The sequence below is a fragment of the Cheilinus undulatus genome, linkage group 3 (genome assembly GCF_018320785.1).
Source record: "Cheilinus undulatus linkage group 3, ASM1832078v1, whole genome shotgun sequence".
NCBI classification, from domain to species: Eukaryota; Metazoa; Chordata; class Actinopteri; order Labriformes; family Labridae; genus Cheilinus; species Cheilinus undulatus.
The window spans coordinates 19,136,979-19,148,624 of record NC_054867.1 but is presented as its reverse complement, the minus strand read 5'-3'; the positions used below and the strand labels follow the sequence as shown (position 1 = coordinate 19,148,624).

Sequence of the window (11,646 nt, the reverse complement as noted above, 5' to 3'; positions counted from 1 at the left end):
TTTTTAAAACTATTTTCTTTTTATATTGTTTATATTTGCAGTTTTTTTTAATAAGACTTCTCCTCTTTGCTTTTTATAATGCTGCTGCTCTAAGTGCCTTGAATTGCAAATAAAGTTTAGCAAATTGAACAGAATTTAATTTTCAAATAATATATATATAATTTATTTACAACACAAGACCCCTGGCAGAATGAGAAAACCTCCCACATCTGAAGTTAAGCAGCTAATCAACCATTAACAAACAGCTTTGTCAGCACTTTGAGTTGTCAGGATTTGATTGTGTGTTAAGGTGCTTTTAGGGAGACTCAGACCATCTGCTCATGTGCTCCTTAGGGTGGCGTTAGCAAAAAAAGAAAGTCAGGAGCAGAGAGTTAGAGAGAGACTTTTTAAATATGGAGAACGACCTCCAGGTCTGTATTTACAGCAGCCTCCCATTGTGCTCCTATTTGTCTCCTCCTGAGTGGCAGAATGGGGAAGCACATAGCTCTTCACAACATCTGCAGGCATTTTTCCACAAGCCCCCGGTAGCATATAATAACCCATTGCCTCCATCTTTGACAAAAACACACATTTAAACTTCAATTACACCCCCTGCCTTCTCTTCCACATGCATCCCATCTTGTCCCATATGCTTTTCTGCATTTCAGTCACAGCCAACCTGGGACTTCATCATTTAACCCCCTGCAACCTCCGTTTCTCATCGTCTACAAAGATTACATCAGACTGACTCAATTTAAAAGGGGCCTTTAAAGAGAGGATGAGAACTTTTTAAAAGCCTGTCACAAATGTTTATTTCTTTGAGTATTTATTAATGAAAGGAAAATTAAATGGAGCTAATTTTTTAAATGATGATATAGCCAGCAAAATATGTAGACCTAGTTGACTTAATACCCACCAATGTTAGTTTTTTTTTGGAATAAAACAAAAAGAAAACTGCTTTTTTGAAAGATCAAAGATAATATATCCATGTTTTCTATAGTCACCTCACCAATTCCTTGCATACCGCCTCCTGGCATGTTTTAAAGCTGAGCTAGAGCCATTTTGAAATAAATTCATGGCTTTAACATGACAATCCTCACAAGATTGGGTATGAAGAAGAAAGTGCAGATATCAGGTGATCATTTTCAATGTAAAGGCATAAAGAGGTAAACAAAAACCACAGCCATCATCAAATAACAGCTACCTAGGAAGCTCTTTTCTCTCATTCAACGGCACGTATAAGTCCAATTTCACAGGCTGCACTGCAGCTGGATGAAAAGGAATTGGAAAAAAAAAAAGTGAAATCGATTGCTCAGATTGTGGTTGTACCTTTATTTGTCTTTCCCTCTGTCATCTTACAGTGTTATGCAGTGTTAGAGTGCTTTTCCAGCCTGTACAGCTCAGATAGTGGCGCTGTTTTAAAGGTGTTTCCTTTAGTTTGCACATTTATCCATCTGCATATAGCTTTCAGTGTTACCACATTTTATACACCTTTCACTCAGTAATGATATAGTCACATTAAACAGTGTGTTACACAAAGATATAGTTTAAGTGAAAAAAAAAAATCATATAATAACATTAACTTCAAATCTAGTAACTCCTAGCCTACACAGGGACTCAGACGATGTCATTGCAGCCACAGGAAGTCAAAAGACAAATGCCCCATGTTTTTATCGAGAATAAGGTGAAGAGGTTTGAAAATATTGCACGTTTCCTGCAAACTGTAATGTTCAACAATGACACACAAATTGTCACTGTCTCTCACTGGTAGAGTAGAGAAAGGTGGGGGTTCGTTCCTCAGCTCTTGTAGTCGCATGTTGGAGTGTCCTTGGGAAAGCCACTGAGCCTCAGTTTGCTCCCACTGCTGTGTCAGTTGTTTGTGAATGTGTACAAATGGGATTTGTTTATACTATAGACTGCAGAAATTATTGGATGAAGCCTGAGTGACGTCAGCCATTTGGTTACTGAAGAGGGGCTGAGTTTAATCTGCTGTGGCCACCATAATGAAAAGGCTATCTCAAACTTATTTAACAAAAAGTAGATTTTGAAGAAACACCCCCCCCCCCCCGCAGTGTGAGCCCAAAAGGCAATAAACCTCCTACATCCCAGCATCACCATATGAGGACATTATATTTTACTATAACTATTACTCTTAATTCTGCTGAACTTAGACATGTTAGCCTCATTCGTAGAGACTGTCTTTCATCGTGATCACAAAAGCACTTTTTAAAATCACTGTCATTTTAAGATGGCCACCATTGTAACTAAAATGCATGTTACAGTCCTGACACAAAACTGTTTAAAGTACAAAAACTCTTCAAACCTTATGACTGGAAGGTTTTTATTCATTAACCATTTATTGTAGCGCAGACTTGTTTAGGTATTTGAATAAAGTTGTATTTGGGCCATTCTACCAAAACAGTGCAAAAAAGTGTAGAAAGGCATAAAAATCCCCCAATCCTGGCATGCAAAGCTCTCTGTATCATATTAAAAAAGACTTGAGGCTGTAATTGCTGCCAAAGGTACTTAAACCAAGTACTGACAGAGGGGTCTGAATACTTTCTGTAAGTCAATGTGATAACACTGTGTTTTCACTTTGTCATTATGGGGTACTGAGTGTAGATATGTGAGAGAAAAAAAATGAATTTGAAGATTTCTAACACCATAACAAACTTTCAAAGACTGTAGGGGGTCTGAATACTACCTGAATGCACTTTAAGCTATGAGTATACCCACTTCTGCACACACAACTACACCACTGAGTACAATGCTTTGCTATAAGTGGAGCCAGAATGTAAATCAAGTTGAAGTCAGTCCAGAGAAGAGCAAAAATGTTTCCACTTAAAGAAAGCATATCAGCTTGAAGCTTTACAAGATGGATCCATAGAATCTGACCTATCCATCTAGGACACTTTGAAAGGTTAAATTCTGGTATAACTTAATCTTGCTTTTGTTTTTGTAATACTTCACATGTATTTTAATCTTATATTTGATCTATCTTAAAATAAATGTCTTATTACAATTAACGGTATTGTTTATCAAAGCACACCTTTAAGAGAAAACTGATTGTTAAAAACAACAGTAGCTCTTACATCAAAAGTTAAACAACATAAGTTCTATTGGCGATGCTATTTTGTATCAGTAATAACCAACAATATCAAATGATGTCAGCTTCTGTTATTTTAATGTGTACTTTAACTTCCATCATATTGTTAATGCATTATATCAGAGCTATTTTCCATTAGACACGTTAGACTGTTAAGAGCAATACAACACTTCAAAATACGTTTAAAACGTCTTTTTTTTTTTTTTTTTTTTTTTTTTTTTTACTTGAATGTTTTCTCTGTTCATTATTTCAACTTAAACTCGAGTTTGTTTTCATGGACCATGCCATGTGTATTTAAAGTGACGGGTGTATACTGTGGGCTATAGGGCAAAGAAAATGGATTCCTCCTATAGAGGGATGTCAACATGTGGTGTTACAGCGTGTGTATGCTCTTAAAAAGCTCCGGCAAATGCTTCAGAGTGCTTCCTCTCCCCAAAAGACCACTTTGTATTAGCCTGTTTGAGCGGGCTAATTGGATTTTATTGTCTGATTTTATTGAGTCTAACGTGTAATTCCGTTACTGTGTATTATTTGGCCATACAGCTATCAACTTTTCCCTATTTCAGATAAAGGGATTATGATTGGCTGCGAGATCCGTGCTTCCTTTGTGATTGGCTATTCCTTGTTTCCGGGGCTCCGCTGTGCATTCACTGACGTTTCTCGGTCTGCCCCGAGATAGACTGGAGAGAATGGCTGCCAGTGGAGGTTAGCAAAATCTTCATTGTTTTGTGTAGTAATCTGACTTAAATAATGACCTTTAAAGTTACAATTTGTATGTTAACGTGTTCGCGGAGTTTAGTATTAAACACTGATGTAAAGCGTCATGACATATTGCATTCTCGTTAAAGGAGGTCAGGCTCTAAACGACTCATCAAAAGTGTTGATTATCGTTAGCCTCGCTAGCGTTAGTGGCTAATGTTAGCTGTCTGGCTAACTTTCGGCCGGTTAGCTCGGTACCCACAGCTGATCGTGTAAACACTTGTTTATGACAAGACACAAGGTTGGACAAGAGGCACGTATAGTTACTGATATGAGTGAAATGCACTAAACGCTTAACACAGTAGCGTTTCTTTTTAAACTAAAACTAAAGCTGAAAGGATTTGAGTCGTTATCGCCCTTTAAATCTCTCAATGTTGTCAAAGAGAGCTTGCTAGCGTTAGCTTTACGCCTAGCCGTATGCTAAAAGTTAAGCTTGCACATCAAGTAGCTCTGATAAGCACGAGCGTTGCTGTTACTCATGACAACAAAACACTCTGAATTACCATCACACGGCTTCTTTTAGAGAATATATTCTTTAAGCTCGGGTTCAGTCTTCATAGACACTCGCATAGTTATAGAAGTCTCAGAGAAATGTTTGTCGATGTTAGCAAGCTAGCCCCCTCCTGGCCAGACAGTAGTTTGAATTCACTCATGGTGAGCCTTTGTCCTGTCAATGAGTTAGCTTTGCACACAACACGAGGTATTTTTAAATAAAACTTTAGTCCACCGCACCTGGAAAATAAAGTAAAATGAAACACCGTAGCAGCACAAGGCACGAAGTGGAATGCCACTTGTGAATCTCGCCTCAACACGTGTGATAAGAACCAGGTTTGCCAGTGAATGCACACGTTTTTTAAGCTCAGAAATCACCCGTATCTCTTCAGTTCCTCCTTTAAAATGAAACACTTTAGCCCAAAGATAAATGTAAATAATCAGTGAGAGTAACTGTAAAGTTTGTAGTTGGCACAGTAATTGTTAGACCATGGCCAAATGTCAGCTGGAAACGAATTTTAAACATTAGGTTTAATTCACTTTGCTGTGAGAACACTGTTTCTGTGATTGACTTTAACATAAAAGACCCTTCCCAATTTAGAACTAACTGTTGCAGTGCTCTTTGCCCAAATTCATAAGCAATAAAGCCTTCTGACAAATGAGTTAAATCACATTTGGTACTTCTTTTTGGGCTGAGTATACATTTGTTCTCACTTTGTGTGTGGATGTTAGTATTGCATTTTAAACGTATGAATCTAGGCCCAGACTGTTCTGTTATGTTTAACAGTGACCCACACAGGCTTTTTAAAATGAAATAATATATATTTATATTTGTCTAGTCATTTGTCCCATTTTATTTCACAGTTTGTCTGACATCACAGTGTCACAGTTATCCTTATCCTTTTATTTCTGCCTGACACCAGCGCTGCTCTCCACCTCAGCATCTCAGGCTCTGTTTACACGACAACGTTCTACTTTGTTTTCAAATAGTACCACGTGCAGACGGCAATGTTTTTAAAACAATCTCTTGCAGCAAACACCAAGAATGCTGTAGTATACATGCCAGGCCAGTAGTTGGCGGTGTGATTTTACAATGAACCAAAACACGCATGTTTAGAGATCCTTCCTTCCTCTCCTGGGCATGTGCTAAAACCCTACTTGTGCATGGCTATTAACTGCTACTGTAGTGTACATGTACATTTTCAGAAAGTTGCATTTGTCCTGTCTACATGGAGACAGAGACTGGGTGTTTTCAATGCTTTTCTCCCTGGAACTTGTTTCCAAATTTTTCCATTTTCAGGCACCTAATACGCTGCTCTTTGTAGACAGACAGCCAAAGCACAACAAAAGTTTTGTGTTTTCCCCTGAAAATGTTGTGTAAACAGGGCCTCGGTGTCAAACTTTGGCCCCTGTAGACATTTTCTTACCTGTTAAGCCAGAAAAAATGTTCTCTGCATTACTGTAAAAAAAAGCACATGCAGAAAACAGACAGTTCAACAATTAATGGGGGGACAAAGTATGTGTTTTCATCTGTTTGAGGGAGGTCTGTGTGCTTACTTTGCAATGAGTGCATATTGGTTTGTAAGGAATACAACTTGAGAATGCATTTCAAGAAAATTAATGCCAACTTTGTCGAAACTCAGCTCAGATTTTTACTGCAAGATGACTTTGGGGCAGACCTCATGTTGAGGTCAAAGACATGGTGCCCTTTGTAAAGAAGAAAGATCTTGTCAGAATCACTAGTGGCATGGATTTTACAACTGCAATGAGCAATGCATGCATGCTTGTACTTATTGAGGTCATTACAGATGAAAAAATCCAAAACAGTTAGTTGTATTATACTGTATGTCCTGCAATATCTCAGGCTCTTTATGTAGGATCATTTTCAGGCACTGGCCCCCGTTACAAACTAGTTGAATAGCCATGATCTAGGCCATTGGTTCAATTGACTCCTGGTGTGTTCTGCATAAATGTGTGAAGGCACATTTTTCCTTATCAACCTACATGAACTTTTAAATCTTTGTTACACTAGCCAAACTGGACAACTTTGATTGGGGCATTGGTTTAAATATAACAACAAGGATTACTAGTAACCAAATACTAGAATTGTATGATCTGTGAGGTCAGCTGCACATTGAAATACGTATCTGTTTATATGTTTTGTGTTGCATTAACACTATTTTAAGTGCATTTTAAGGATCTTGTTCTTCTTATTTCACTGTTCAGAGGTAGGGAAGCTGTTACAAGTACAAAATGGGACGCCTCCAACCACCAACTATAACGGGGTAGATGCTGTTCATGCCTGTAACATCCTTCAGCAGCTGAAAGCCTTGTACGATGAAGCACAGCTCACAGACATTGTTGTAGAAGTGGACCATGGCAAGACTTTCTCATGTCATCGAAATGTCCTTGCAGCAATCAGCCCATATTTTAGGTAAGAATTTTGGATGTGCACAGGTAAAACATTATGTGGTTGTCAGCATGCCTTCCTTGTTACTTCTTGACAGAATTTTAATATTGGTTGAAACGATTTGTTTTCCAACACTACCAGGTCCATGTTCACCAGTGGCCTTACAGAGAGTAATCAGCGAGAGGTCAGAATCGTTGGGGTGGAATCTGAATCCATGCACCTGGTCCTGGACTATGCCTACACATCCAGGGTCACGCTCTCTGAGTCCAACGTCCAGGCTCTGTTCACTGCAGCCAGCATTTTCCAGATTCCTGCACTGCAAGACCAGTGTGCCCAGTTTATGATCAGCAGACTAGACCCGCAGAACTGTATTGGGGTTTATATGTTTGCTGACGCCTATGGGCACCAGGAGCTGAGGGAGCGGTCCCAAGACTACATTCGCAAGAAGGTTAGTTTAATTGGATTACAAGATAAGGCTCTTAAAGTTATTTGCTTTGTGATTAAACGATCTTGCTATGAGTTAACTCCACTTCTAATTTCTACTACTACTAATATGTTGTTTTTTCCAGTTTTGCGATTGTGGCTTTTGTGAACAGTTTGTTTGAAACGTGACTGACAGAAATGCTCTGTTTGTCTTGTTTTCTGCAGTTCTTGTGTGTTTCCTGGGAGCAAGAGTTCCTACAGATGACCAAGGAGCAGCTCGTTAGCATTTTAAACAATGATGACCTCAATGTGGAGAAGGAAGAGCACGTCTATGAGAGCATAGTACGCTGGCTGGAGCACGATCTGCCTGGCCGAGAGGCCCACTTAGCTGAGGTTTTTTCCCAGTGTATCCGTCTGCCCTTGCTGGATGAGGCCTTCCTCAGTCGGATACCTGCCCCCTTTGCTTGTGCCCTGTCTCTATCTAAGGACCCTGCTGAGGCCAAAGCTCGCCTCACTGGCACCAATGGTTGCCCACAGCGCCTGGGTATGACTGCTTCTGAGATGGTCATCTGCTTCGATGCCGCTCACAAACACTCAGGGAAGAAGCAGACGGTGCCTTGCCTGGACATAGCCACAGGAAGGGTGTTCAAGCTCTGCAAACCACCCAATGATCTCCGGGAGGTCGGAATCTTGGTGTCCTCAGAGAACGACATCTATATTGCTGGAGGGTACAGACCGAGCAACAGTGAGGTGTCCATAGACCATCGGGCAGAGAGTGACTTCTGGCAGTATGAACATGCAGGCAATCGATGGCTTCCACGTGCACCTCTGCTCAGAGCGAGGATAGGATGCAGGCTGGTGCACTGCTGTGGGAAGCTTTATGCACTGGGAGGCCGAGTTTATGAAGGTGATGGACGAAATGCATTAAAATCAGTTGAATGCTATGATGCCAGGGACAACTGTTGGACAGCAGTCAGTCCTATGCCAGTGGCAATGGAGTTTCACAGTGCTGTGGAATACAGGGACCGCATTTATGTTCTCCAAGGTGAGTTTATGTGGACAACTTTTCTCAACAGTGAGCTGAACAGGATAAGAATTATTTCCTGCTTCACAATGAAATATGTCAAATATTCAACATTTAAATGGCTGAAGAATATGTGAAAACAGCTGACAAAAACTCTAAATTATGTTTGTTTTCTGCAGGTGAGTATTTCTTCTGCTTTGATCCCCGTAAGGACTACTGGAGTCATCTCGCTCCGATGAGCGTCCCTCGGAGCCAGGGTCTCGCTGCCTTGCATAAGAACTGTATCTACTACATTGCTGGAATCTGCAGGAACCACCAGCGCACATTCACCGTGGAGGTCTACGACATCGAGAAGAACACATGGAGCCGCAAGAGGGATCTGCCTTTTGACCAAGCCACGAGCCCGTATATCAAGGCCATGCTGCTTCAAGGCAAGCTACACCTGTTTGTACGAGCCACACAGGTCATGGTGGAGGAGCATGTGTTTCGCACCAGCCGCAAGAACTCCCTTTACCAGTATGATGATGAGGCAGATGTATGGACCAAAGTCTATGAGACGCCAGACCGCCTCTGGGATTTGGGTCGCCATTTTGAATGTGTGGTGGCCAAACTTTACCCACAGTGTCTACAGAAAGTGCTTTGAGGAGGCTGGTTTTTGTGAACCCAATCTATGAGGCAGAGGGAGTTGTGTGATCCTGCCTGCCTTGTGCCTGGTGTAGCCTTCGGGTATCACCACAAGGACCATTTATGGTTGTCTTAAGTCATTCAGACTTTGGTTTCACATGATCAAACTGGGGGTGCTTTTAAAAGATTGCAGTATTTTTTTTTTCCAGACAGCACCAGCTACCCACACTGATGCTTGTTTAACAAAACCGTACAATGAATCATAAGTGCAATTATCCTATTTTTTGCTTATTGTTGAGCCATGTTCTTTTTTGTTTTAGATTATTATAGTTAGGGATTTTTACTAATTATAAGCATGCGGAGGAGGGTATTGGCAAGCTAAAAGTGCCCTCTGGAAATATGGATGCTACATGTCAGCATTAAGTGAAAATCAAATCTAAATATAATTATATATATAAATAACTATATAAACTATATATTCATACGGGTAAGATGAGTACCTTAGCTCATAAGTAGGTTGCTGGCTCTGAGGTTTGTGTGTTTGTTCTTTTTTTCCTATTATATGCTTAAGTCTCTCTTCATCTTATTTTATAGACAATTTTTAATTTGAAGTGTGCTTGTGATTTACATTACCTTAGTGTTTTTCGAAGCTTGAAGCTTGTATGATATTTCTCTCTTCCTTCACATGTGTCAGTGTGTCAAACAATACACTATGTGTGGCTTGCAAGCTGTTTTTAAAGTTTAGTTTGAGATTCCAGTTGCATGGAGGCTCATACCTCCCATTTTTTTCAGTTTGCATCCATTTTTGTGTCACATTGCGAAGACAACTTAAGTGAAATGTTAAGAGTACTCACTCTCCACATTGGAGAAAAAAGGACGGAGTCAAATTTGTCGCAACACTAAGTGGAAAGTTCAGACCAACTAACAGGTTTACCTCAGAAACTTAACAGATATTTGACTAGGAGAAAAGGGACATTTCAGGCCATTGTGTTGATGAAGCGACTTTGTGAAAAGCTCAGTTCAGCATTGAGCTCTGAAGTTACTTCTTGGTGTTGGGTTATAATTTTTTTTGCAAAAGGTTCAAAAAGCCTTCCTCTTTAATGCCAAATAAGCATTTGGGGTCTTGTTAAGGTTGATCTGGACATTAAAAATAATTTTGTGGTAGCAATAAGTCATGGAACTGTGATTAGGCTATATTACGTCATAACTTAGTAAAAGTGCATTAAATGTTTTGTGTGCTTGTCTCTGCTATTGAAAATCACAGTAGTTCCAATAATGATTGTGTGTCTGCTGCATGGGTGCAAGCTGGAAGTGATGCGTAATTTAGTGCAGATCATTTGGGATGCCAATGTGCCTGTGGCTTGTAAAGGGGCATCAGAATCAAAAACTGTTTCTCCTGATGAAGAAAAGTCTGAAAGTCTTACTCAGCATTGCACTGAATCACTCTCCACTTCTTCAGCAGTCCTCAACTGCAAACTTTACAAAGCACCCTACTGAACAAGCAGACTATACAGTGGAGTGGCTCGGGTCATGTGCTCACTCATCCAACCGCCATGAATCCGTTTTTACACGCCATCACACAGAGGACACAGATTGTTGGTGCTGCTCTTTTATTTTTTTTGACAATCTTGTACAGAAGAATTAATACCACCACCGAGTGGCGTTCCCTGTGAAAGTGTGACATTTTTCAGTGCCGTCAATTTCCTCATGCAGGTTCCTGTGTCATCTTTGCACTACACATTTCCCTCACATTTTATCTTAAAACGGCAAATGCCCCTCTATTTCGATAAAGGTTTTACTGACCACACAGCAATCATTAAAGAGAAATTATTACAGAATGAGTCACATTCTTTGAGGACTTTAAGGTATATTCTCCAAGAGAAGATCTACTTTAGACTGATTGAGTTGATTTTTAATTGACGCAGCTTGAATAATGCCCTCATCAAGGGTGAGAAAAGGTTTGAGCTTCATCCACGTCTACAGACGGCCATTTGAGAACCAGGAACGGAGATCTCTCAGGATTTCTACTGATACACAGTACTGTATTTAAATGTTTTTGTTATGTGTATTATACTGTACTATAGGTTTGCTGTACTTGCACAGTTTTTTAAACTTCTCTTCAGTTTCTTTTATAACTTGAAAAAATAGATGTGATTTCCTTTTTTGTTGTCTCCAGTGGCTGTTTTTTCTTTTCTTTGTGTAATTATTACCTATTTAGTTATGCTAGAGTAATCCTGCTCGGTTGAGGAAAAAAAAGAAAAGATGTCCTGCACGAGTGCTACATTTTGATTTTCTTTTCCCTCTGTTGTACAGAAGTATTTCTTTTTTAACTACTCACTGAAACTAAGCATTACAGATCACCTAACTCCGTTGTTATGTCATATTTCAAACACCAGTCTTCTTATACAACAAGCTAAAGAAAACAAACTGTTCAAGATTTAGTGGCCTTGGGCTGCAAGATGTTGCTCATCCTGGTCTTTTACATGCATCGCTTATTGGTGCTATTCCATTGTGTTCTCCATGATGTATTCTCCTCACTTTTATTTTGCTGGTTTGTCTGTTTTTGGATTATGGTGGTGGTTAAGCTCAACTGTGAAATTCACATTGCACATAGTTTGAAAATAAAAAAAATATTAAAAGTGAAATATGCTGGTTTATTCTCTATTTATGTAGTTAAGCTATTCTTTCAGTGAAAAGAAGACCTGCATTGAATTTGAGTCCACTCAGTGCAAACTCACTTATTGATGTGTATGATGATGCAACAGTTCATTTAGTGGTCACGCCACAGACGTACACGTGTATGTTTCACCTACAGGCTGAACAGCATGC

The 11,646-nt window shown here is 39.7% G+C and overlaps 1 protein-coding gene across 1 annotated transcript; it reads left to right on the top strand.

Annotated features, from left to right (window-relative positions):
* Positions 1-3,754: 3,754 nt before the first annotated feature.
* Positions 3,755-11,433, top strand: kbtbd8 (kelch repeat and BTB (POZ) domain containing 8). The gene is made up of 5 exons (XM_041783644.1): positions 3,755-3,790; positions 6,563-6,770; positions 6,888-7,194; positions 7,395-8,214; positions 8,373-11,433. Exons 1-5 carry the CDS (start codon positions 3,775-3,777, stop codon positions 8,834-8,836), a joined length of 1,815 nt encoding a protein of 604 aa, XP_041639578.1. The 5' UTR covers positions 3,755-3,774; the 3' UTR covers positions 8,837-11,433.
* Positions 11,434-11,646: the final 213 nt, after the last annotated feature.

What these genes read in the sequence shown, in the direction of transcription:
- kbtbd8 (XM_041783644.1), top strand. An exon ending in AAGACTACATTCGCAAGAAG is followed by an intron (nt 7,195 to 7,394) that starts GTTAGTTTAATT and finishes TGTTTTCTGCAG; the next exon opens with TTCTTGTGTGTTTCCTGGGA. An exon ending in CCGCATTTATGTTCTCCAAG is followed by an intron (nt 8,215 to 8,372) that starts GTGAGTTTATGT and finishes TGTTTTCTGCAG; the next exon opens with GTGAGTATTTCTTCTGCTTT.